Source organism: Chinchilla lanigera, unplaced genomic scaffold, assembly GCF_000276665.1.
Source record: "Chinchilla lanigera isolate Chin_1 unplaced genomic scaffold, ChiLan1.0 scaffold00059, whole genome shotgun sequence".
Classification (NCBI taxonomy): Eukaryota; Metazoa; Chordata; class Mammalia; order Rodentia; family Chinchillidae; genus Chinchilla; species Chinchilla lanigera.
Window position 1 is genome coordinate 6,763,107 of NW_004955460.1, and position 26,958 is coordinate 6,790,064.

The 26,958-nt window shown below is 38.3% G+C and overlaps 1 protein-coding gene and 1 long non-coding RNA gene across 5 annotated transcripts in view; one reads left to right on the forward strand and one right to left on the reverse strand.

Annotated features, from left to right (window-relative positions):
* Positions 1-26,958, forward strand: part of Aoah (acyloxyacyl hydrolase (neutrophil)) — a 203,335-nt gene that overhangs the window by 12,256 nt on the left and 164,121 nt on the right. For all 4 annotated transcript variants that reach the window (XM_013521273.1, XM_013521274.1, XM_013521276.1 and 1 more), the window contains exon 3: positions 8,234-8,329. In XM_013521273.1, the coding sequence (XP_013376727.1) occupies positions 8,234-8,329 (96 nt within the window). The remainder of the gene's footprint in view (positions 1-8,233; positions 8,330-26,958) is intronic.
* On the reverse strand, positions 16,007-26,955 carry LOC106150016. Its single transcript, XR_001236538.1, has 3 exons — positions 26,489-26,955; positions 21,720-21,786; positions 16,007-16,413 (listed from the first exon to the last, which is right to left on the reverse strand). It is a non-coding gene; the product is annotated as an uncharacterized LOC106150016 (long non-coding RNA).

The following is a 26,958-nucleotide window of genomic DNA, read 5'->3' on the forward strand; positions in this document are numbered from 1 at the left end:
ATATGGTAGAAGAACTCAGGAAACTAGACTTTTCATTGAAATAGACAGAATTCAAGGAGATAAAGTCTCAATGTAAAATGAGTTTGGTTTTATATATTATTAATTGAAAGAGAGTAGGTATAAGTCATTACAGTATTGATATGCTTTTGCATATACATAGAATACTGATATAAAAGGTCTACTGTAACATTTACAGTCTTCCCAAACCACATCCTTTTTACCTATTTGATACTTATTGATAATTCAGCCTAATAACGAAATCATGCAAACAGCTATACTTTCATCAGCACATCAATGCATAAAGAAAATGTGGTATGTGTATACAATGGAGTATCGCTCAGCTAGATAAAAGGATAAATTTGAGTCATTTGTAGGAACATACAGTAGCTGTATCTTGAGATCATAATCTAAGTGAAGTGAGACACAGAAGGTTAAATATCACCTGGTTTCTCTAATATGAGAGAACAAAACATGAACAATTCCAAGAGCAAACCAAAAGAGACATATTAAGATATGGGGAGGTAGATGCTATAGAAATGGGCGAAAATTCTGAGGAAGGAAGAGGAAGGATTGGTGGGGAGGGTAGGAGGAACAAAAATAATCAGGATGTAATCCCTGTGTATTGCCAACATATGCCAATAAAAATTTTAAAAGCATAGGTAAAAATGTGGAGCAGATATATAGCTTTTCAAATTTCTTTTAGGGGATACAGGGCCAAGCTTGCGAAGCCACTGTTCTACAGTCCACTCTGGAGTGCAAATGTCTATGCTCCACAGCGTGTGACCTTCAGGGCTCTTCCCAGTCCAGCCCCTCCAGCCTCTCTCACTCCTCCTGTCCCACAAATCCTGAATCTAGCTTTGGCCAACTCTTTTCCTTCTCATCTCTGTGTCTTAAACTGTGCCACTCTCTGCCCCTGAGAGGACTTTCCCATTTTCTGATCAAAGAGGTCCTCTCTGTTCCCAAAGTACAGAAGGTCATCCTTCCATCGCAGCACTCACAAGTTGCTGTCTAGGTAGACAGGACTATTGGGTTTAAACATCAACCTCCCTTGCTGGACTGTGGCTTCTCTTATTCGCCTTTGTATCCTCCAGCTTCCAAGCACACCTGCAGGTGCTAGTGTTTGTTGAATGAATAACAAGACCGAGGCTGGGGATTTAGCTCAGCGGCAAAGCGCCTGCCTGGCAAGCGCAAGGTCGTGAGTTCGGTTCCTGGTACTGGAGAAAAACCAAAAAAAAAAAAAAAAAAAACAAATAACAAGACCGATGGTCTCTTGTTTCCTTATGATTAATTTTTCATATGTTTCTAACTGAGCTGCCAGTCACCCTGTATCTCAACACAGCCCTAATTGCTTCTCATAGCCATACCTGGGCTCGGCTTGCTCTTCAGTGCCCTCTGCCCTTCTCTTCACCAGTAATTTTGCCTACTGCAGTGCCTATCCTGTTACTAATGTTCTCTGCAAAGCTGGGAGTTTGGAACTCACTGAGCATTTTCTCCTTAAAAACTGTAGCTTCCAAAGGGTGGTTAAGTGAGGCCGTGGAGCCTAATCCAGTTAAGTCAGCTGAAAATATGAGATATCTGCAGTGAAAGAAAACTCAGCCCTAGAGCAATAAAGGTGTGTTGGCAAAGCCAGTTTTCACAGAGAAGGGCTGCTGAGTTCCTTTTATTCAGAGGTTTGTGGAGACAATGTCTGTCCCCCTGGGAGTGTCACAGGTGGAAGAGGACGCTTGCTAAATGCCTCCCCTGCAGCAGGGCCAAATGCATGGGCTGCATCATGCCAGCCTCACAGTGCTGTGTCACAGTCACCCCCACCCACACTGCAATCACTCGTGAGCTGGTGACTGCAAGTGGGCACGGCTGAACCATTCTCCTGCACTGTCCCCTGGGCTCTTTTGCCACTGTTCTCAGCTGGAGTGGTGGGAATGGGTGATCCAGATTGGCCTCACTCACAAATCTGGTAGTTGGAAAACTGTTGACCAGAATGCTTCAGTGTCGCTTCATGGGGCCTCTCCAGACAGCCTAGGTCAGGCTCATGGCTGCAGTGTTAAGGTAGAAGTTGAAGCTGCAGAGCCCCTTGAGGGCTGTTCTGAGCCCACACACTGTCACTTCCTGTGTCTTCTACTGCTCAAAGCCAGTGACACAGCCAGATTCAAGGGGCTGGGACATTCACAACACCCCCTTCAGGAGAGGGAGTGCAAAACCCTTGTGGAAATTTCTAATGCACCACACAAGAGGCATGAGTATTCTTTTCTGGGGATGGCAGAATAGAGGTCACAGATTAGCAATTTTGCCAAATGTTTCCGGCTCGTAAAGAGTAGAACCGGGATTTGAGCCCACGTCTATCTGACACCCACATTCTGCTCTATACTACACCTTAGCAACTCATAAAGACTTCTTTCCTCCCTTCCATTCCCTTTCCTTCTCTTGCCCTGCTTCTCCTTGTCCATGTCTGAAATTTAAGCGAACAATACAAAAGAAAGGGTCAAGGTGTACTGTGATTCACAAGCGGAAGGTGTGCTCCCAGCTCGGCTTACTACTTAGCATGTTGGAGACACAGGGCTGCCAGTAGGGTACATTTAGGAGATTGTTACCACACCTCTCTCATTTCCTTTTGTTTTACCCAGTACCACATATGAGTCCCAGCTCACGGCTGCATAAACTCAAGCTCAGCGAGACACACACTGAACCTCTATGCGCTCGTCTGTAAAATGAGACTAGTCATTCCACATCTCCAAGTGAGGTTTGAATGAGAGAATCATGTATGCAGAGACTCTTTGGGAACCACAGCACACACTCCAGCAAGATGATGAATTATTTATGCCCCTTTGCAGGGTCAAAAAGGAAGCACAGTCATGCTGACTCTGGCCCTATGGACTACAGGTGCTTTAGAGGCTTGTGAAGTGTGGGAGTTGTACATGGCTCTCCACAGCTGTTGCATTTCCAGCAGCACAAATAGGATTCTAATTCGTTTCAAGAGTTGTGTCTCATTTCAAAGGGGTTCTTCTGTAGAGTCTGCAGTCAACACAAGGTGGGTGGTCAGAAACGAATCTCCTTGGCAGGTGTTCATATTCAGGCACATTTGCTTCTTTTCCTGCACTCTCAGGAGTGTCTGTTTCTATTATACTTATGATCCGCAGATGCCAGGTGAGAAAAGATTTGCCATATGTGAGATTTCAGATGATGACTGCTGAGTGAAATGCACAATTCTTGCTCTCTCCTCGCTTCCTAAATGAATGACAGCCTGGACAAACTCCTTTCAACAGAGCCAGGCTTTTTATGAGCAGCCAAAGAATCATCTGCAGACAAGGGGATTTCTCAACCCCCGCGTCTCTCCCAGGGAAACATTGTTAGCTTCTCAAGGCCGTGCAGCCTCTTATTAGAAACCACAGAATAGTCAGTTTCTCCATTCTTGCTGCTAACGGATCCAAGATACTCCTCACTGCAGACTATACAATGACAATCCCATGAAAAGGGGAGTCGAGCCCACTGGAGCTGGGCGGGGATGGGCTCCCACCAAGGCTGAGCCCAACCTGGGTGCCCATGATTTCAAACCCCATTACCTGCTTTTATGCAGGGGCCTTTTGATCATAATAACTCTTCACCAGGTAAAGTGAGAGTGGTAAGATTCACCCGGTCTTCAGAGACAGCTGGCCTCTTTGTGGCTCCTTTTTATCTACCTAATGATTTTCCAATTTAAGCCGGCAGTACGAGGGAGCTACAGCAGCCCGGAGTCTTTGATGGGATTTCTCTGAGTAAAACTCAAAAGAAAAGTATGTATTTGTAAGTACAAAGGCACAAGTTGGTCTCCAGCAGCTCAATTTTTTTTTGGCATTCATCCTTCTAAGCCATGGGTTAAAACGTGCATTAAAACATTAAAATATATGCTGGAGTAGAAGTTTCAGGAAAAGGAGACGGACAGTCCTTAAGGTCAAATTTCAAGAGGCCTCTCCCATTGCATTATTATTGCTCACCCAATATTCATGCTCCCCTAACTAATTTTAGCTTCCCAGTTCTGGCATCTCATCCAGTCTGTGATGCCAATAATTATAAGAAACTACTATTTTAGGTACCAAGGAGGAGGAAAATTTGCCACTACTTAGACTGCAAAAAATATGGAGAAATGCACTGAGCTCTTCCAGGCCACCAGATCTTGTTTTTCTCCTGGGAATGGATGCCTATTCTCCCACCTGTTCTGCCAAAGTCTCTGTGAAATCTGACCAGACATTTGATAGGTGTTTACCATCTAGTTTGTGTGCATTTGAGAAGCATAGTAGGAGCCCCTGCGAACAGGGGTCACACTCTGTTTGCGGTCACCAAAGCCTAGCAGTTTCTTGGTAAGCTTCTTGTAACTATTGGTTGGATGCATGCTTCTTTTATTCAAGGTAATGTTGGAAGACTCCTCTAATATTCAGACAATCTACCTATGGCTTTAAACCCCTAGAGCCAGAAAAGACAGAAACTGTCAGAGATGCTCCAGCTACTTATGTAGTCTCACATAGACTTTCCCATGCACAGCTCCAGGAAGAGGCAGTAGTGTTCTCCTCAGGTGCAGAGGGGGAATTCCCATGAGTGTTTCCTTTCACTCATCCATGTGGCAAACATGTGTGGAGCTCTTGCACAAACACAGTGCTAGACTGGAGTAGAAGAAGGTTGCTGACTTTGCTCAGAGCAGCACCTAACACCAACCCAGTGTGATGAGTATGGCTGACCCTCAATATTGGTGGGTACCACCTCTGTGGATTCAGCCAACCTTGAATCAACAATATTCAAGAGCCGGGCATGGTAGTACATTCCTGTAATCTCAGCACTCTTGGAGGCTGAGGCAGGAAGATTGCAGGTTTTGGTCCAGTCTGGGCAACTTAGCCATTTAGTGACATCTTGCTTTAAAACTTAAAAAAAAAAAATTAAAGGGCTAGGGATGTAGCTCAGAGCAAAAGCTCTGGGTTGTATTAAAAAAAACAAAAAGAAACTCAGTATAAAAACACTTTTTTGAAAAATACTTTCTGTATTGAACATAACAGACTTTTTTCTTGTCATAATTCCCTAAGTAATAGCATACAGCAACTATTCATACAGCATTTCTATCATAATCGGCATTAGAAGTATCCTGGAGAGGATTTTAAGTCTACAGAAGATGTGTGTAGATGATATGCTAATAGTACTGAACTATCTAATATGAGAGACTTGAACATCTACATATTTTGCTACTTAGGTGTAGAGAGATCCTAGAAGTAATCCTCTAATATAGAAGGATGACAACTATATACTACTGGTTAAGGTATAAGAGGGTCCCATGTATTCTGATCGGAGACAGAACATGAGGTTTCACAAGGATTAAAGGTTTTGAGGAGATTCTGGAATGATTCACAGGCAATGATCAGGAAAGAAGAAGGTATAAAATAACACATAGATACTAATGCCTTTTAAAGGGGTGGTGGAAATGAAACAAGCTCACTACACAATATGGGGTTCCTCCCTGAAGGGAGGAACATGTTCGTTTCTGATCCCTCCAAATATGCAGTGTGTCAAAGACTGGTCTTTTTGATGATTTATTGAATTCTGTTTGCTAGTATCTTTTTGAGGACTTTGCATCTACATTTATTAAACAGATTGACCTGTAATTGTCCTTTTTAGTTGAGTTTGCGTCTGGTTTTGGACCACATTGTTAGCTTCCAGAAATTAGCTTGGAAGTGCTCCTTTCATTTCAATACTATCAGAGTTTGAAGAGTTTTGGCATTATATGCCCCCTGAAGGTTATGTAGAATTCAGTGGTAAATACATCAGGTCTTGGTTTTTCCTAGTTGGTAAATTTTTAAACTACTGTGTCAGTTTTATTGGCTACCATTGGACTGTTCAGAGATTTCATGCCTTCTTGGTTCACTTTTGGCAATTATTACATGTCTAGTCATCTGTCCATTTCTTGAAGATTGTCCAATTTTTTAAGTATAATTTTTCAAAATAGTTACTAATGCCCTTCTGGATTTCTGTGATATCCATTGTCATTTCACCTTTTTCATTTCTAATTGCATTGATGTGGGTCTTCTCTTTCCTTCTTTTGGTAAGTAGGGCTATGAGATTGTCTATTTTGTTTATTCTTTCAAAGAGCAACCTCTTTTATTCATTGATTCTTTGTAATTTTTTAGTCTTCATTTTGCTACGTTACTCTCTGGTCTTTATGATTTTCTTCCCTGTGTTAGGTTTGGGTTTGGAGTGTACCTGTTTTTCTAGTAGTAGTTTCTTTTAGTTTGAGGTTTTTCTCTATGTTATTTGGGCTTGTTTTGTTTTATTTTTGTGAGCATTCACAATGAAAAAGCTTCTCTCTTAGTATTATTTTCATTGTGTCCTATAGGTTCTGACATATTGTACTAGTGTTATTGTTTGGTTTTAGGAATTGTTTAATTTCCTGCTTGATTTCTTCTGTGACCTACTGAGTGTTCAGGAATTTGTTATTTAACATCCTGGCATTTGTAAAAATTCTGTGGTTTTTTTTTTTTTTTTTTTTTTGCAATTGATTTCTAGATTCAGTGTTCTGTGATCTGATAGCATATGTGGAATGATTTTGATTATTTTGTATTTATTTAAACAGACATTATGGACTAATATGTTTATCTCAGAGAAAGTTTTGTGTGCTTTTGAGAAGAATGTATATTCTGTTGTGGTGAGGTACAACACTGTAGATATTTATTAAGTCTATTTGTTCAGATACATAGTTCAGCTCTGATATTTCTTTGTTAATTTTTTGTTCACTTGATCTATTTGTCAAAAGGAGTGTTGAGGTCACCTTCTGTGATTGTGTTGGTGTTTATTTAATCTTTCACGTCAAACAGTGTTTGTTTTATGAAATTAGGTGCACTAGTATTCAGTGCATATATATTTATAATTGCTATCTCTTCCTGTTGAGTTGTTATATTAACTAATATGTAGTGACCTTCTTTGTCTCTTCTGATAATATTTAGCTTGAAGTTCATAGAAATGCCCTATTGCACTGTTTGCATTTTCTATGAGCCATCTTCTCTCCAGGGTCTTGATGAGAATTTGATTTTGACAACACTGTGTACATAAAAGAGGTCCCCATCTCCTTGAGAAGATGGATAATAATAAATCCATAACTGGGTTCAGCATCTGGAACTTCCTGTGTTCCTAAAGTTTCTACTGAACTTCTCCATGATGGAGCCTCTTCTTTTGCCTTTTTAGAAATCTGCTGACAAGTGCCCACTTCTATTATCTCAATAGGCTGTAACAACTTCTTCTCACACATTTACAGAACTTGGACTAACTACAGTGCTTATGTATAAAAAACAGTATTCCTTACCCTTGGAAAAAGGATGCGTGGGCTTCCCCACCAATTCTGTAGGTCGAGGCATAAATAGAAACTTCTAGAAATTTCAGCCTAGAAGTCTGTGCATGCAAATTTATCACACATCAGGTGAGGTAAAGGAATATATTCCTAACTTAATCTAAATTCCCTTTTAGATCTTTACTGTATTGGTACTTATTTTCAATAATGTGCTTTGTAGCTTGAGATAAAATAGTATTTTACAATATGGTGTGACTTCAAAGGCATATCCAGTTGCATTGTTATTGCATTTAATCATCACAGCATTCCATATGGGAAACATTGCACTGCTTGCTTTTTAAGGAGGAAGCCAAAGCTCAGGAAAACTAGATGATCAGTCCATGGTTACAAGGTTAGGACTCATTGATGGATTTTCCAGACAATTTCCACTACTGACAGTTCCAGAATGAAAGATCTAGCCCTGCTTTCTGTGCTGAAATTATGTATGCTTGGAATGATCCTATTCATAATGAAGCCATGTACTGCAGAAGGGAAGAAAAAAATAGAGAAAAGAGAAGCTAGTATCCAGCTTCTACTCTGAATAGTTTACTTTATTTGTACTATCCCATTTAAACATCATCCGTTTCTCCCATGTGACTAAAAAGAAATAGAAATTAAGGAAAATTAAATTATTCACCCAAAGTCACAAAGATCACAAGTGACAAAACTGATCACCCCACTTTCTGACCCCCCAATCCACAATCTTCTCGTTAGCTTTCACATTTCAAGACAATTCATAGTGCGGCAGCCCACACAGAAGTTTCCTAAAGGCAAAAAGCAAAGAAAAGCTCTGTTTTGGTGATGCTTCTATCGTCAAAGACACATGCACACTTTCTTTCCCTGACCTCCTAGCCCAGCTTCTTGTGGGGCATTGCTCACCTGTTCTTTTGCTCCTTGTAGGGTGTGTAGTGGTGGTGTCTGTGATCACACAGCTGGCTCAAGTTCACAGCTCTACAGTGGAGGCCTCAATGGAGAGACTGTGTGGCTACTTGCCTGGTAAGTATGGCAGGGTCTTGCTGCTGTGTCTGCTTGTCTGCTCACTCCTGAATTGGCAAGACTATACCCCACATGTGTTTATGGGATAGACTGGATTGTCTTATTTCTGTGGGTCAATATTATGATGAGACTCATAGAAATTAAAATAATAAAGCACTCTAGGAAGTTTCTCCCTGACATGCTTTTTGTTGTTGTTGTTGTTGTTGTTTTTGGTGCCAGGAATCAAACTCAGGTCCTTGAACTTGCCAGGCAGGCGCTTATGCCACTGAGCTATATGTCTGGCCCTCCCTGACATGCATTTTCCATCATGGCGGAATAAAATTGCTGTGGAAAATTAGAGAATAAAATGTTGAACGTCCAATTGTCAATTTATGTATCACATTAATAATGGTTTGTTAAGAGGTGATCAGAGGCCTTAAGTACTAAAATGTCAGAATAATGAGTAATGTCAATAATGTTATGTTAACTTGTATATGCATATCTATGGACACAGAACTTCAAGCTAGAAAGATAACTGGTCTCAAAACCCCAAACTGGGAAAAATCTGTAACATTCCATTGGAGTCAACTGGATCTCAGCAAAGTCCTTTATTCATCCTTCAAAAGAAGGAAATGATCAGTGGCTCAAAAAAATTGTACAATTGTTTCTCAGCCTTAAGAAAAGGAAAAATCCATTTCTTTATAGAATACTATTATATGAGCAGTGGTAATGAATAAATATTTTAAGAGTCAAATTTTCTTTCACTTAGTGCTACTCTACCAAAGATCCTACATGACATTTTCTGTGAAATAAGGTGATTGTACTAATGGTTAGTGTATCTTTGATTAATATAGCACACAATGCCAATAGCACCAGAGAATTTTCAGAGAATTTATTATATGCAGTATTCCCTCACAGGATAAAATGTTCAGAACTTGAAAATAAAGACTAGGAGAGGATAACAGAAAAACGCTTGTGTTTACAACATTGCAAATTGATCATTGTTAAGATTTTGACATATTTACATCAAATCTTTCTTTTAGTAAAGAAAACACAGCATTTAAATTTAAAACACCTTTGACTTCCCCTACCTCCTGTTCCATTTCCCTTCCACTTCCCTATGAGGAATAACTGACTTGAACTTAACAAATATTGCTCTTGTCAAATTCTGTACTCTGATATTCACTTGTATAAATACATAAACAACATATAATTTGTTTCATCAATGATATATTTAGTCTTTTCTGTATAAAACAAATGTAGAAAACCATGCAATGTAAAGCTATTGAAATGTGAATGCTCTTGCAAACATAGCCCAAGTCAAGAAATAACAAATAAATGGCCTCCCCCAAAAGTCCCACCCACATGCCCCCTGCTATCACAAGCCTCTCTGAGCCCCACCCCAATAGAATAATGTCCTGAATTTTATGGCAATTGTTTACTTGCATTTTATAGTTTTGTCGCCCTAGTGAGCATCCATAGTTACCAGTCTTGCCTAGTTTTTGCAGTTTTGATGTGCCTTCTAAATCTATTTTAATCTACAACTTTCTTTTATATCCTCCTCTTTTCCTTCCAGTTTAGCTGTGGAATTTGACTTGCAGCTTCTCTGTCTGTACGATATTGATTACATCCTTATGATATAAATGATATTCTCTTTGCCCTATATTTCCTGAACATTAACAGCTGGACCCACAGTTGTGGTTGAACTTCTTTGATTCCTTTGGCAAGATTATGTAATCTCTCTCTCTCTCTCTCTCTCTCTCTCTCTCTCTCTCTCTCTCTCTCCCCCCTCTCTCAACCTCTCTCTTTCTGCCTCATTGTGGTTTTTACCTGCTGCTGGTGCTCAATGATAACATTTATTAATTTATTGGAAGGTACAATTAGAATTTTCTATTTATCATTTATTTTTATTCATTAATTGATTTTATATTATTATTCCAAAATAATCAACTGGTTTTCTAAAACATATTAATGAACTCATGAATTTCAGCATACAGGAGGGCTTAGTCACTTGCAATCCTCTTAATGATCAAATGACCCCATCTTTGGCCAGTGGGAGACTCTTAGTTTGATTCCTGAGTGGCTGTGACCTTGGACAGAAACCCTCAGGAACTAAAGCAGCAAGGTGTTCCAGCCTTGTATTGTATTTTTCCAATCCCAGGCTTAACATCAGTCATTTCTCAGAGAAGCTCTAGTTTCTTTTAGTGAAAAATACTATTTCAAAGCCACCGTCTGGGTGCTTAACGATACTCATTGCTACAGACTGGTAATTTTTTCTAGGTTTTTTTTATGAGCAGTAAAATATATGTATATACATTTGCATATAAAATTTTTAACGTAAAATATCTGCATTCATCAGCTTTCCTGTTGCTGGGATGTAATAACCACAATTTAAAAGAGGAGAGGTCTAATTTGGCTCATCATGTAAGGGATTTAGTCCGTGGTTGGCTGGCTAGAAAGCAGAGACATTACGGTGGAAGGGTCAACTTACAGCAGCCAGGAAGCAGAGGAAGAAAGGAGGAACCGGGGTGACAGATAAATTTTCCAAAGGCACACCCCCATTGACCCACCGCCTCTGACATGGTCCTATCTCCTAACAGCACATTTAACCATGAGCTCATCAGTGGGTCAAGTCACTGGCGAGTATAATGCCTCCATGATCGAATCACCTTCCAAAATTCAACCTCAGAACACAGGAGACATCTGGAACATTCTAATTCCAAACTATAGCAGTCCCTGATTAATACATAGTGACACTTTAAATTCAAACACAAAACTATAGAAGTTTTTTAAAATCTCCTCAGTGTCATATCTGTGTGTCTCCTTTCTAAAGTCATAATTGCCAAGGACAGGGTGATTGATCAGATTAAAATATCCAGAGCTTACTCGTTTACCTATTCTTCCCCGTACACATAGCAGTGTCAGATTATCAGTCCTAATACTACCATCATTAATATATTTCATAACTATCGAGAACAGCTAAACAGTGTTTTGCATATGCTTTTCTCATTTCTCCACCATTTTAAATCTCGGAGCCCTGTTACCTGAGCTTAGAGCAATTACACGGAACATCCATTCCCTTTCATCCTCATTTAGCTTTAGCTCCTCCAGAAAGTGAATGATTCGTGTTTGCCCCCAACCTTGAGTGAATGTGCCTCTACTCGCATTGTTGTCTGAAGTTCAAGCCTCAGAAAGGGCACACAGGAACAATATTCCCTGAATCCTGCATGTTGATAATGGGCCATCTGTGCTCTTATCCTTGAAAGTCAGCATTTTTCTAGAGATGAAAACACTTGCCACACAATTTCTTTCACCAAGCAGCTTAAATATATTATTATTATTATTATTATTATTATTATTATTATTATTATTGGTACAGAGCATCAAACTCAGGAGCTGGCACTTGCCAGGCAGTCGCTTGTGCCACTGAGCTACATCCCTGGCCCTTAAACTTATTATTAAAAGCCTAATGATAATCAGTTTTTTTCCTTATAAGTCACTTGCTGCTTTTGCCTAGAAATACAATGAATATTCTTCTCTCATTTCCCATAAGGGTTAGTCACCTAACTAGAAAATGTCCTGGTGTTAATTTTCATTTGCTGATATTTTCAAGCATACAGTGCTCCCTCAATATCTGGTTTGAAGTATATATCATCTAATTTCTGGGAAGTATATATCATCTAATTTCTGGAAAGTATATATCATCTAATTTCAGTTTGAGTATTTCCTCAGTTCCTTTGACTTGGTTTTATTCGTCTTGGGTTTCTATTATCCATATATTGACTCTCTGCACTGCTTGTCTTTGATAGAGTATTTTATCTCTTGGACACCTGTTATTTCATCATTTACTACATTTTATTATGTGGTACTAGAGACTGAACCGGGGGTCTTTGCACTTAGCTATCTTCACCCATTTTATTTCAAGAAAGGGTCTTGCAAAGTTGCCCATGCTGGGCTAGGACTTATGATCCCATTGTACCACCATGCCTAGCTTTTCATTTATTTTTTAATCTCAGAATTATTCCTCCTCTCATCTTTTATTTCTCTTACATCGTCTATTGTCTTCACTTCTTCTTGTGCTCAATGCAGTTTAAACTTCATTTCTTTGATAATTGTATTCTTCCCTGAGTCCTTTCATTCCACGGCTGAGTTTTCTAATTCTGTTTCTGATATTCTTTCATGTCTTATATCGTGTTATTAATGCCTCTTAGCTCATTTTAGAATAATGTTATGTTTTAATCTTTTTTGGCATGACTTCCTGGCATGCTTTGACTATCTGCAGGGATGCTATTCTGTTCCTTATTCTTTTCTTCTTATAATAACTCTGTATGGGAATTGACCTAGATACATTTCTGTTGTTCATTTTTATGTGAAATTAGTTTTCAAAAACTCTGAGAAAGAGGTGGTTCAGGTTAGCTTTTCTAAATGCACAGTGCTCCTTCTTTTGTTGTTTCCGTGTCATGTTTAAAAATATAGGTTAGCTAGCTTTCTGAGACCCGGACTCTGCTCTGCTGCCCACTTTTATCTGGAATCCCTTTATGCTTTATTTCTGTCTGGTTCAATCTTGATCCAAACCCAGAAGTTTCTCCTCAGTGTGGGCCTTGGAAGGAAGCTTGGGTGGGTCCTTTTCTAGATGACTCTGACCCTTTAGTGTCGCTGACCTTGAGCCCCTGAAACCCACCTGCCATTGCTGCGGGCAAAGCCCCTACCAACCTCAGCCGCTGTGCTCTCATTGTCTCACTGAGCACTCTAGCTAATAGCTGGCAGCTCTGTGGCGATTCTCTTCTCTTGGCTTTGCCTGAATTCATTGCTTTCTTTCCCTTTCTCTGGTATAGATGTTCATAAGCTGCAGGTGTTGTGGTTGTGAGTAGCAACACATCCACATCCTCATCTAAGAGGATGCTGGGATTCTAGTTCTGTTGTTACTGTTGCCTGTGAGGTTTTGGGTGTGATTTGGATTTTTTTTTTTTTTTTTGGCGGGTACCAGGAATCGAACTCAAGACCTCATATTTGCCAAGCAGGCACTGTGATGCTGAGCTAGCTACAACCCAGGCCCTATTATTTGAATATTAAATATCCCCCCAAAGTTCGTGTGCTGGAGGCATGGTTCCAGTTGGTGGTGCTACTGGAAAGTGGTAGAAACTTTAGGGTGGGGTTTCGTTGGAGAAAGTAGGTCATTGGAGCTGTGGCCAGGAAAAGTGTATTGGGGACCTGGACTTTTCTCTCTGTCTCTGCTTCCCAGCTGCCATGAGGAGAGCTGTTTGCTGAGCCGAGTTCTCCCACTGTGATGTGCCACTTCATCTCAGGCCTGAAAGCAATGGAGCTGGCTGGTTGTGGACTGAAAGCCAGAACTTTCTTCCTTTAAATTGTTTCTCTTAGGTATTTTGTGTTGATAATACAAAGCTGACTAACACAGCTATCCAAGTACAGTGTGTGCATGCCTGCATGTGTGTGTGTGTGTGTGTGTGTGTGTGTGTATTCAAAAAGACTCTAGAACTCTGCCTGCATCCATCTCCTCTCCATAACTCTCCCTTGCAAAGGCTTTAATTTTCCAGCCATGGTCTATGGTATGTACTGCTTTGCAACTTCCGTTCTTCACTCAATACTAAGTTTGTAAGACCAATGCATGTTAAGGCACATAGACTGGGATTAAGCCTTCCAAATTACTCTGTAGTCTCTTCCATATAAGCCCTGTATCTCACTGCTTTATCCCCTATTACTGGACATTCATACAACCTACTGTAAATCCTACTGCTGTGTTCTAGCTATGGCTTGAGTGTGTCCCCAAAACATTCCTGTGCTGGGGTCCTAATCTCCAGTACAGCAGTGCTGAGGTAGGGGAACCTCTGAGAAGTAGAGTCCACTACAAGGCAATGAGGTCATGGCAGGTATCACTCTGCAGTGGGGTTGCACTGGTCTCATGGAAAGCATTAGTGCTTGAGACAGTACATTGTTAGAAAAAGAGCAAGCTCACCAGTTATGAGAGTGAATACTTTGCAGTCCCACCTACTAGGGAGGTTGAGGCAAGAGGATCATTTTGGTCCATGAGTTTTAAGATCATCCCAGACAACATGGTGGGACCCTGTCTCGAGAAAAATGTAAGGCCCGGCCTCTGAATCTCTCCTGCTGCCAGTCTCACCATGTGACAGCTCTCCCCCTTCTGTATGTGTTTTTCTGCCATGTTGTGATGTGACCAGGAGGGTCCTCACCAGGAGCTGAACAGAGAGGGACAGCCAATCATAGACTTTCAGCCTCCAAACCTGAATTCTACATAAATCTCTTTTCTTTATAAAGTACTCAGCCTCAGGAAGTTTGTTATAGCAACATAAAATGAACTAATTCACTTCCTTTATATTTTTACATGTTTGTTGCAGAGAAAGAGGGACATACTATTACAACTTTGGAAAAAGGAAAAAGAGAAGCACAGACCCAATTATCATTAAGTGTTTCAATTGGCTGCCATTTCTATGTAATAGGCCACACTTACAAATATAACTATTTGTATCTTGAGTCCAGTTTTCTCTTTCTTAAATGCAATTGTCCAAAAGCAAAAGACTGAGTATAAACTCTATTTCCTATTTTTTCCCTCTTCTTTACATATTAGCAAAATGTAAAACAGCCTAGAACAAGATTACTGGTGTCCAAGGTACCATGCTGGCACCTGTAGCCTAAGATAGGAAGTGTCAGAATTAGCTCAGGAGAAGTGAGAAAACATGAGATTCTAGAAAAAATGGAACTGCTACTTCACCCAGGAAAGGGAGGCAGATAGTTGGATTTCCATGGTAGGCTGCCTTTTCAATTGGAGCAGTTTATTTTAATTTTATGTATTAATGTTTTACCTCCATATGGAAACCAAGCACTTACTTGAAATTAAGGCATCATTCCACTTACCAGCCATAAAAGCAGAGTGATCATTACTGTACCCATTTTATGGGTGTAGAAAACTGCATAGAATGCTGAAATGAATATCATGAGATTTTAAAAAGTAGACTATTCCTAGCTGAGCATTTCTCCTAGAATATAAAGCAGGCCTGGTCCACAGTGCTGACCTGAACCCATGTGGTTTTCTGTCTGGTTAACCAAGATAATGAGGAATAGAAGAAAAATTAAATTACACATATCAAAAGTCAACTATTTTAAAAATTATTTTAAGTATACCTTTTGCCTCTAAAGCTAAATAATAATAAAACACAGAACCTTAGCTTGCAAGTAACTTTTTTTGAGAATGATCATTCAGTAAAACACATCGCCTTCTGTTATGCCTAGGAATGCTTTTTTGTTTTGTTTTTCCAAATTCTGCAAAGCATTTCTGACCTTCAGCTTCACCCACTCTTCTTGCCTCTGGCTCTCATTAATAAACACCTGGGAAGAATCTTAGAACTGTTCATGGAAAAAATGATTAATGGGACCACACTCAGTAGGGGTCAACAGAATCTATGCCCTGCATATCTGAGTAGAACTTCACTTTCTTGGGTCACCTGTGCAGAAAGCTTATCTTCATGCAATGTGATAGTTTAAAATTACACAGATGAAAAGAAGGAAGGCACCTCATGGAGCCTAGAATATATATTATGTTGTTAATTGGTCTCACTGTGCATCAAGTTTCTCATTAATAGTTAATGTATAAGAACACCTGCTCTACCCAAGGTAGAAAAGGCAACAAGTAAAATGTCCTAGCATATCCTATATATTGCACTGACTCTTGGAGTAAAAGACTTCAACCTCGATGAACCATTTACTGTCTGGCATTTTAAACTCTTTGCACCTCAGTTTTATTGCCCATAGAACCAGGATAAAAATGGCCATTTCCTCAAATGTTTCTTGTAAGAAAAGAATTAACAGTAAACATAAATGTGACTTACAAATTAGAATGGCCTAGGTTTCATTTGCACACACACATATATACACCAAATGCATGATGCTCAGTTGATCTTTTTTTCACCCTCCTTTGTCCATTGGAATGGCTGCCTTTTCTTGTTTCCTGTTATTGCAGGTCCAGTTCTTTGGATCTGTGGAAACCAAACTCTCTTGTGCCTTCCTGGGCATGGTTACACCTCCACTGCATAATCTGCACTTAAGATGGAGGCTTTACCTGTTTGCTGCTGCTATAAAAGAATAGCACAGGTTCAGTAATCTATATTTTTCTCAATGAAAATTATTTTATTGTTACATTTTAGGTATACATAATGATCACATTTATTGTAGGGAATTTATACCTCTCCTTGATATAAATTGATTCTTTTTTTCCCATTCCCCTACCCTCTCTTCAACCACTCTTCCAATTATCATTTACAAAATCTTTGTCTCAATTTTTTCTTTTTTCATTTTTTTCTCTTTCCCTTTCTTTTCTTTCCCCCTCCACCCTGCCTAGTTCCTCCTCACATTTGAATATTTTCTTCCTATTGCACAATATCTATTATATATTTGTGTCCTTTTTTACACTTTCAGTTTCTCACACAGGAGAAACAATGTGATATTTACACATGTGTCTAATTTATTTCATTTAAGAGTATGGTCTCAAGGTACATTCATTTACCTAGAAATGTCTCAAGCTTATCCTTCTTTATGGCTTAGTAGTACTCCATTGTACAAAAAACCCACATCTTTATCCACTCACCTATTGATGGGCATTTTAGCTGCTTTCAAGGTTTGGCTATTACAAATTGTGCCACTATGAATATGGGTGTGCATATATCACTATGATGCTTTTAATTCTTTTGGGAAGATACCAAGAAGGGGGATAGCTAGGTCAAATGGAACCTCTGTCCTAGTTTTTGAGGAATCTCCACAATGATTTCCACAGTGATGGCACTAGTATACACTCCCACCAACAGTAGAAAAGGGTTCATTTTCCCACAGCCCTATCAGCATTTGTTATTGGCTAATTTCTTGAGAATGGCCATTTTTGCTGGGGTGAGATGGAATCTCAGAGTTGTTTTAATTTGCATTACACAAATGACCAATGATCTTGAACACTTTTTCACATATTTATTTCTCATTTCTATTTCTTCATCTAAGAAGTGTTTATTGATTTCAGATATCCATTTTTGGGTTGGGTCTTTAAATTTGAGGGCTCTGATTTTTTTTAGTTCATTGTATATTCTACGTAGTAATTTTTGTTGGAAGATCAACTGGCAAAATTTTTTTCCCACACTGTGGGTGGTTTCTTCACTCTGTTGGTGATTTCTTTTGCTGTGCAAAGGCTTTTTACTAAGATGAGATGGCAGTTGTTGATCTTTTGTGAGACTTCCTGTGCAGTTGGGGTTTTGTTCATAAAGTCTTTACCTATACCAATGTCTTGAAGAATTCTACCTATTCTATCATCCAACAGATTTAGTGTTTCTGTTTTAGTATTTAGATCTTTGATCCATTTCAATTTTAGTTTCGTGCATGGTGAAAGACATCAATCTAATTTTAACCTTTGGCGTGTGGAAAGCCAGTTTCTTCAGCACCATTTATTAAAGAGGCTATCTTTCTTCCAATGAATGTGTTTGACACCTTTGTCAAAGATAAGGTGGCGGAGCATGTCTGGAGTTGTTTCTACATCTTCTACTCTGTTCCACTGATCCTCAGGTTGGTGTTTTTTGTTGTACCATGCTGTTTTTATCACAGTAGCTTTGTAGAATAATTTCAAATCAGGGACTGAGATGTCCCCTGCCTTGCATTTGTTGCCAAGAATTGCCTTTACAATTCTAGGTCTCTTCTGGTTCCAAATGAATTTTAGGAATGTTTTCTCTAATTGTGTGAGATATGCTTTTTTTTATTTTATCAAGATTGCATTAAATCTGCATAACAATTTTGGAAGTATGGCCATTTTCCTTATATTGGTTTGTCTTACCCAAGAGTAATGGATATATTTTCACTTTCCAATATCCTCTTCAATCTTCTTTTCCAGAGTACTGTAGTTTTCAATAGAGCAGTCTTTTATTTCCTCCTTTAGATTGATTTGTAGGTTTTTCTTTTCTTTTTTTTTTTTTTTTTTTTGAATGCTATTATGAAAGGTGTTGTTTCCCTAATTTCTCTCTCAGTAAGTCTGTTATTCATGTACAGGAAGGCAATTGATTTTTCAATGTCAACTTTGTATCCAGCTAAGCTGCTGAAATTGGTTATTAAATCTAGAAGTCTTTTTGTGGAGTTTTTGGGGTCGTCTATGTAGAATACCATGTCATCCATGAACAGTGATAATTTAACTTCTTCCTTTCCTATTCTTATTTCTTTTATTTCTTTCTCTTGTATGATTTCTCTGGATAATTTTTGAGAACTATGTTGAATAAGAGCCAAGAAAGTGGACATCCTTGTCTTGTTCCTGATTTTAAAGTGAAACCTTTCAGTTTTTGTCCATTTAGTATGATGTTGGCTGTTGGTTTGTCATAAATGGCTTTAATCAGACTGAGATAAAGACCATCTATGCCAATTTTCTGTAAGGTTTCTATCACGAATGGGTGTTGGACTTTGTCAAATGCTTTTTCTGCATCTATTGAGATGATCACATGGTTTTTGTCCTTGGCTCTGTAATAAGGTGTATTACGTTTATTGATTTGTGTATGTTGAACTATCTCTGCATTCCTAGGATGTATCCTACTTGGTCATGGTGTACAATGTTCTTGATAACTTGCTGCATTCTCTTCAGCAGTACCTTACTGGGGAATGTTGCATTTATGTTCATTAGGGAGATTGGCCTGCAGTTCTCTTTCTTAGTTATGTCTTTCTCTGGTTTTGGTACCAGGGTCATGATTGCTTCCAGAAATGAATTTAGGAGTATTATTTCCCTTTCAATTTCATTAAAAAGTTTAAGAAGTAACAGTATTAGGTCTTCTCTAAATTTCTTGTAGAATTCAGTGTGAATCCATCAAGGCCTGGACTTTTATTTGTTGGTAGGGTTTTAATTACAACTTCAATTTCATTAATTGATATTAGTTTATTTACATTTTTTAAGTCTGCTTGATTCAGCTTTGTTAATTCATATGTATCTAAGAATCTGTCCATTTCTTCTGCATTTTCCATCTTATTAGAATAGAATACAAGTTCTCTGGCTAGGGATATACCTTAGTGGCACAAGTGCCTGCCTGGCAAGTACAAGATGCCGAGTTTGATTCCCAGTACCCAGGAAAAAAAGAAAAAGAATACAAGTTCTCAAAGTTGGTATAGATGATCTCTTGGATTTCTGCAGGACCCTTTGTCATTTCACCCTTTTCATTCCTAATTACATGGATTTGAGTATTTTCTTTCCTTGGTAAGGTTGACTAAGAGTTTGTTGATTTTATTTAATCTTTCAAAGAACCAACTCTTTGGTTCATGGATTCTTTGCACTGCTTTCTTAGTCTTCATCATATTAATTTCTGTTCTAATCTTTATAATTTCCTCCCTCATATGTCCTTTGGTTTGGGCTGGACTTGCTCTTCTTTTTGTAGAAGCTTCAGGTTCAATATTAAATTATTATTGGGCTCAGTCTGTTTTCTTGATATAGGTATTCACTGCTATAAATTTCCCCTCTAGGACTGCTTTCATCGTATTCCATAAGATCCAGTATATTATATTAGCATTAGCATTTAATTGTAGGAGCTAATTTCTTTTTTTAATTTCATCTGTAACCCACTCGTTGTTCCAGAGGGTGTTATTTCATGCCCACATGTTTATGAGGTTTTTGAGGTTTCTTTTGCATTGATTTTCAATTTCATTGTACCATGATCTGATAATATGCACGGAATAATTTCAATTCCTTTACATTTACTTAAGCATGCTCTATATGCTAGTATATGGTCTATTTTGAAGAACATCCTGTGTGCAGCTGAGAAGAATGTGTATTCTGATGTTGTAGGCTGGAACACTGTACACAGTGTGTTTCTTTTGATTGGTGAATTGAGGTGTTAACGTTAATGGTTATAACTGATTTTTTTCCTGTTTTTGGCTCCCTTTTCTCCATTGTTTCCTTGTTTGCATTGCTTGGTGGATTCATTCTGTTGGGGTTCACGGAGTTGTAGTCCTTGTTATCTGTTTCTAGAATGTCCTTCAGAACATTTTGGAGTGCTGACTTGGTGTTCGTGTATTTCCTCAGTATTCTTTGTCATGGAAGTATCTTATTTCTCCATCGATTATGAAAGATAGTTTTGTGGGAAACATCAGTCTGGGCTGGAGGTTGCTTTCTCTTAGAGCTTGAAATACCTAACTGCAAGTTCTCTTTGACTTGAGGGTTTACACTGAGAAGTTAGATATGATTCTGATGGGGTTTCCATTACATGTGATTTGTTTCTTTTCACTAACAGCTTTTAATATTCTGTTCTTGCATTGAATTTCTGGAATCTTGACTATTATATGCTTTGCTATAGTTTTTTTGGTCATGGCTAACTAGAGTTCTATATATCTCACTTATTTGTATATAAAATCCTTTTTCCCTGTCAGAGAAGTTTTCTGCCATGGTATCTGTGAACAGGCTTTTATGTCGTTTGTGCTATCTCCTGCTTGTTCATTGACTCTGATCAATCTTCTGTTATTCTTCTTTGTATCATCTAACAGCTACCAAATTGATTTCTCATGGTCCCTCACTATTTTTAAGAAGTCTTTCTTTGCATGATGGCTAACTGCAATACTGTCTTCTATCTGAGATTCTGTCCTCACACTGGCTCATCCTGCAGAATATGCTTTCAGTGGAATTTTTAATCTCCTAGTATCTGCTTGAATATGTTTTATGGATTCTCTTTCTGTCCTTTGTTGGGCATTCATCGTTTCCATCATTTTCCTAAATGCCTCTATTTTTTTATCTGTATGTGCTCTAGTGTCACTGAGCATGTGTTTCATTGTGGTCACCATCTCTTTAGTTATCTGAGAAATTATTTCTGGTTTGATGTTTTTTCTGGAGCCTTGTTTATTTGCTTTATTACTTCCATTGTTACCCCTTCAGAGAGGCCAGGAGATGGCTTTCATATTGTCTGACCTCACTGCACGTGGATTTGCCTTTGGTTAGCTGGATGTCTGGGGTTGCATCTTGTTTAAGTGTCTTCTAAACAAAAGTATCTTCTCATTTTCTATGTTTTTCTTTGTTTAATTCCTGGGTTGATGTTTGTAAATTGACTATGGTGAGTATATTTATCACTAGTATTTAGAACTCTTAGGAAAGAACTACTTTTTAGAGGTGTCTTCTAGGTGGAGCTAGCTTTTGAGTTTTGAGTCTGTTGTAAGATCCTGCTTCTTCAATTCATTGGGGATAAGAAATTGATGCCTAGTTGACCCTGGCACTGACCTGTAGTATTTTTATGACCCTTGGGCAATCTCAATCTTGGTATACCAGGGAAAACAACTGTTTAGAACAATTATATCAACTTGGCTAAAGTAGTAGTCTTGGTTACTTCTCTCTCATTGCTGCCACAGAATACCCAACACCCAAAATTAAACAGGGAAAATTTATTTAGCTCACAGTTTGTGGAGGTTTTAGTCCATACTCAGCTGGCAGAGTGGCATATGAAACAAGGGAACAGTTCCTCCTGATGGAAAACAGCAAAAGCAACAAAAGCAAAAGTCAGGAGCAGAAAGACCAAGCCTCCTTCCCTCCTTTATACTGTAGGGAGGCTACCCACCCCATTTACACTTTGCTAGCATTTAAAGAAGGGGATACAGCAATGTTAATGCCAAGCTTTTCTTCCATTATATCATGACTATCAGGTTCCTATCTGGTTTTGGCTGACTGAAGATATTCAGCTCCTTCCAGAGATGACATATTTCTCCTGTGCCTGCTCCCATGTTGATCCTATTCCCTGAAAATAAAACCTAACCAGAAAACAATCACCCTGAAAACTAGAGGAGAAAAATGTCAGCCCCAATCAGGTTGTTCTTGCCTTACCTGCCGCTACTATTCTCTTTCTTGGTGGTTACTCTGTAAGGCAGGTAAAGCAAGGATAGGCTGATTGGGGTTGGCATTTTTCATCTCTGCTTTTCAAGGTGGGTTATTCTCCAGTAAGAGCTTATTTTCAGGAAACAAGGTCTCAGGATTTAGTGCTGACAGACCCATCTCATGTCCATACACCATTGCTCCAGGGACGTCTCAAGCAAGCAATGACAGAAGGCCTAAGAGGAAAGGATAGTTCAAATAACCCTACTCTGAGAGTGTGGTGAACCCTGCAGCCCTTCACTGTGACTTGAGAAAAACAAAATTCGAAGAAACACATACACGCACACACACACACACACCTAACACTTGTCTTACCAAAAAGAAGACGAATATTCTCTTCCTTCAACCAGTAATACACGTTAACCAAAGAACACCCTAACATTGATTTTTAAATTGCTCTGCTCCAGGCAACCTAATTCTACATGAGCAATACTTTAAACTCACTTCCAAGCTGCCTTGCTCCACCAGTTAATTTTGAATATCTCTTACAGAATTTGCTAAGTATATAAGATACTATGTGAAGTGGACTAAATATCATTTTCACATTTTTCAGATAAGGATACTGAAGTCCACAGAAGGGAAACACTTCCCCATGGCAGAAGGCAGTGATTTGTGGAGAAATTTGGGTCTGGGGTCCCATACCCCACAGCTCCTTGACACTCTTCACAATAGCATCCCTTAAAAGGAGTATCCAGTAGATAAAGAAAAGGTATTCTATAAACAGAGTGGAATTTTTTATAGCTATAAAGAATGAATTCATGTCATGTGCAGGAAAAATGCATGTATCTTGGGACCATAATATTAAGTGAAATAAGTCAAATACAGAAAGTTAGATATCACATAGTTTCTCTTTTAACAGGAGGTCAAAATCTAAATAAATTAAATGGGAGATTGTAGGAACAGGAAGTCAGACTTTCTGGAGATGGGGAAGGGGCTCAGGGGAAGGAGAAAGAAGAATGGTGATTGGAAATGATCAAAATATGACATGTATGTGTATCTATTCTCCAAAAGAAATGTGAATAGTCTGTATCACAATCATATACCAATATGAAAAGGAGTACCCAGGAAGAGTATGAGTGATTTTTGACAGTTTTATTAAGATAAAACACACCACACAATTCAACCATTTGAAGTGTAAAATTCAGTGGCTTTCAGTATATTCACAATGTTGCATATCCATCGCAGTAATTAACTTGAGAACATTTTTGTTACAGCCAAAAGAAACTCCATATACCCTACCTGTCACTCCCAAAGCACCACCTTCCCCATCCCCTGACAACCACTGATCTCCTTTCTGTCTCCAGAAATTTGCCTACTATTAGACATTTCACATAAGTTGAATCATATGATATTTGATCTTTAGGGGTGGATTTCTTTTACTTAACCTAATAGTTCCTTTCACTTAGAATAATTTTTTAATGTGTTTTTACTGTTATTTCATGTTGTTGCATGTGTCAGAACTTTATTCTTTTTATGGTTGAATAATATTCCATTTTATGGGAAAAACATCTCACCAGTCTATTAATTTATGAGCACTGGAGTGGCTGGTATAAAATATGTTGCTAAGCACCTTTAAGCATAAGTTTTTGTGTGACTGATAGCTAGAGAAGCCATACCATTTTATATTCCTATGAGCATTATGTGAGGCTTCTAAAATTTCTACATTCTCAACACATTACTTCTTTCATTGTAGCATATAATAGTAGGTATGAAGTTATATCTCTTATTTGTGGGATTTGAATTTCCTTGGTAGGTAATGATATTCAGCATGTTTTCAACTTTTATGTGACAATATATATCTTTTTTGAGCAAGATACCTGTTTAGATACTTTGCATAATTTTTATGCAAAATATGTCATTTTGTCATATGTCATATGTCTACGTCATTTCAGTGTTGTGTTAAAAGTGTTGTATTTTTTGGGGGGTGGGTTTCCGGTACCGGGAAGGCACTGTGCCGCTGAGCTAAATCCCCAGCTCTTCCATTGTATTTATAGTTGAATCTTTAACCTTTTTTGATTATCCTTGAATTGCTCATTAAAGAAAGCTAGGTGTTAAAGGAGTTCAGGAAATACCACCATAACATACATCATTTAGTATATTAATTACCAGTCTATAAATAGAGTAAGAGATTCTGAATTTGCCTTATTTGCCTAAGTACAAAACCTCCAAAGAAACTCAGCTGAATTAATCCCCCCTGAAAATTAATTTTTATCAAGAAAGTAGAGTTGCTAACATAGGATACTCTCACAAACCAGGACAGATCTTGCCACAAACATCTTTGATTCTGCTAAGGGTTCATCCGTCTTCCCCTGCAACCATTTGCTCTGAGGATATGGGGTGATCAAAACATATGGTGAATATTTAAATTAAAAATTACATTAGAAGACAAATTGCCATAAATACCCTTGAGAATATTCAGTTGCTTTAAACACACTTATCCTATCATTCTGGGCAATGTGTCTTTTACTGTATTAAGTTTTTGTTTAATTTAAACAAAGCATGAAGCCTTGGTGGGATACCTAGATATAAACCATAAGTGCATGTATGTGTGTTCTCTGATGCAGAGTATTCTCTTCCTGGGTGTAATTGTGCGTTATTCACATCTGTGCTCTCTGATGGAAATGGCAGCGCAGAGGCACCTGTAATGTGTGGTCTTCTTTTATCCATGTGATAATAACAGCAAAGACTAACTATCCAAGGTGAAGTCCTCTCCCTGAAATGAATATCAGCCATATTTTTCAATCACCATATATTCATGCATATTTCTATTATGCTATACAAGTAGACATATATGCCAGTTTAGTCATTCTAGAAAGCAGACTGAGTTCAGGGATACCTACCCTCTTCCCAACTGTTGGGATGTATGAATCCTCTAACCTCTGTTTATTGTTCAACATTGTAGCTATTTTTGGTGTTATGGTCTGTGTCTTGGTGTTCCCCCAGAGCCTCATGGTCATGGAGCAGGCTTCTAGTGTTATGATTGATTCAAAGTCCAATGTTGGAATTATGGATGTGAGTGCTACACCCACCCTGGGGCAGATAGTTTGCATACAATGTAAAGGGAGGGAAAGAGGCTGCCTGCTGCCACTCTTCCCTTTAGCTCTTGTTACTTTTGCTATCTTCCACCATTTGTGCTCTGCCATGTGCCACTCTGCCTTGGAGCTAGCCAAGTATGGACTGAAACCTCCACAAACTGTGAGCTAAATAAACCTTTCCTTCCTTAATTTTGGGCGTCAGGTATTTTGTCTCAGCAATGAGAGAAAAATAACAAAGACACTTGGTCACTAGAATTTCCCCCATGAAAGTTAGGATCAGCTGATCAGTTCTGCAAAGAAGTTAGAATTTTGACAGAGATTGTATTCAATCTGTGGATCAAAATGAGAAATATTGCCATTCAAACCACACTAAATCTGCTAATCCATAACCACAGGCTGTCTTTCCATTTATTCATGTTTCTTTAACTCCTTTTTAACAGTGTAGTTTCAAAGAGTATGTTGCACTTTTTTAGTTTAATTTCTCCTAAGTATTTAATTTAATACTTTTTAATGATATTATAAATGGAGTCACGTTTTTGAGTTTCATTTTTATTCATTTATCAGATGATCATATGGTTTTTGTCCTTTATTCAACTGATGTAGTAAATTAGTCAATTTTCAGATGTTAAAAAATCTCACATTCTTGGGATAAATCCCACTTGCATACTGCACAACTTTTTCTGTATTTATACATTCAATTGGCTTTTGTTTTGTTGAGGGTATTTGTGGCTATATTTATAAGAAATTTTGGTCTGTAATTTTTTCCAAAATGAGGCACATATTTGGTCTTGGTATCAAGATAAATCTAACCTCAAGAAATAAATTCAGAAATAGCCCTTCCTCCTTCTAACTTCCATATCTTAGAAGCATTTGGTCAGAATTGGTTTAAATTCCTTTTGGTAAAATTTACCAGTGAAGGCATCTGGTCCTGGACTTTTCTTTGTGATCTTTTTTTATTCCTAGTTCAATATTTCTACTTGTTAACACCCATTCAAATGATTTCTTTATTCTTGAGTTAATTTTTACATTTTCTGTCTTTCTAGGAATTTTTTTCATTTTATCTACGCTATCTAATTTATTACTATGCAGATATTCACAGCATTCCCTTATAATTGTTTTACTTCACTGAGGTCAGTAGTAATGTGGGGACAGTTTAACTGTCTACCTCAAGAGCACAACAAATGGGGAGTTTTGTGCTTTATTGTTAAAAAAATCATATAATTATATCTATTTGAATATAAAATAATATTTAGTATTACTTACCATTAAGTAAAACTGAAATACCAGGGAAAGTTCACCACGTTATTCTGCTGGTTCCTGCCTCAGTTTTCAAGCAAGGCCTAGATCTGCTTGTGATGCAGCAGGACAAGATAAACTCTCCTTGGTCAGGGTCTCATCTCTCCCCGAGACCATGCATCTGTACCTGCCTATGCAAAGTCCTCTGTGGAATTAAGAGCATTCCACAGTAGACTCAGCCAGTGGAGAAGGAGGATTAGTTAGCAGGTGATACTGAGCTTTAGCATACATAGAAAAGCGAAATTCACATAAACATAGACAGAAATGATATTTTAATAGATACATTACTGCAAAATTACCAAACCCTTAAAATTAAACACTGAAATCAATCAGTAACCACTCAACCTTAGCTCCTCATAAACTCACGTTTAAAATCATGTTTAACTGATGTTTAAATTCATCATAATAAAAACATGTTCTATTTTCCACTTTGTGTT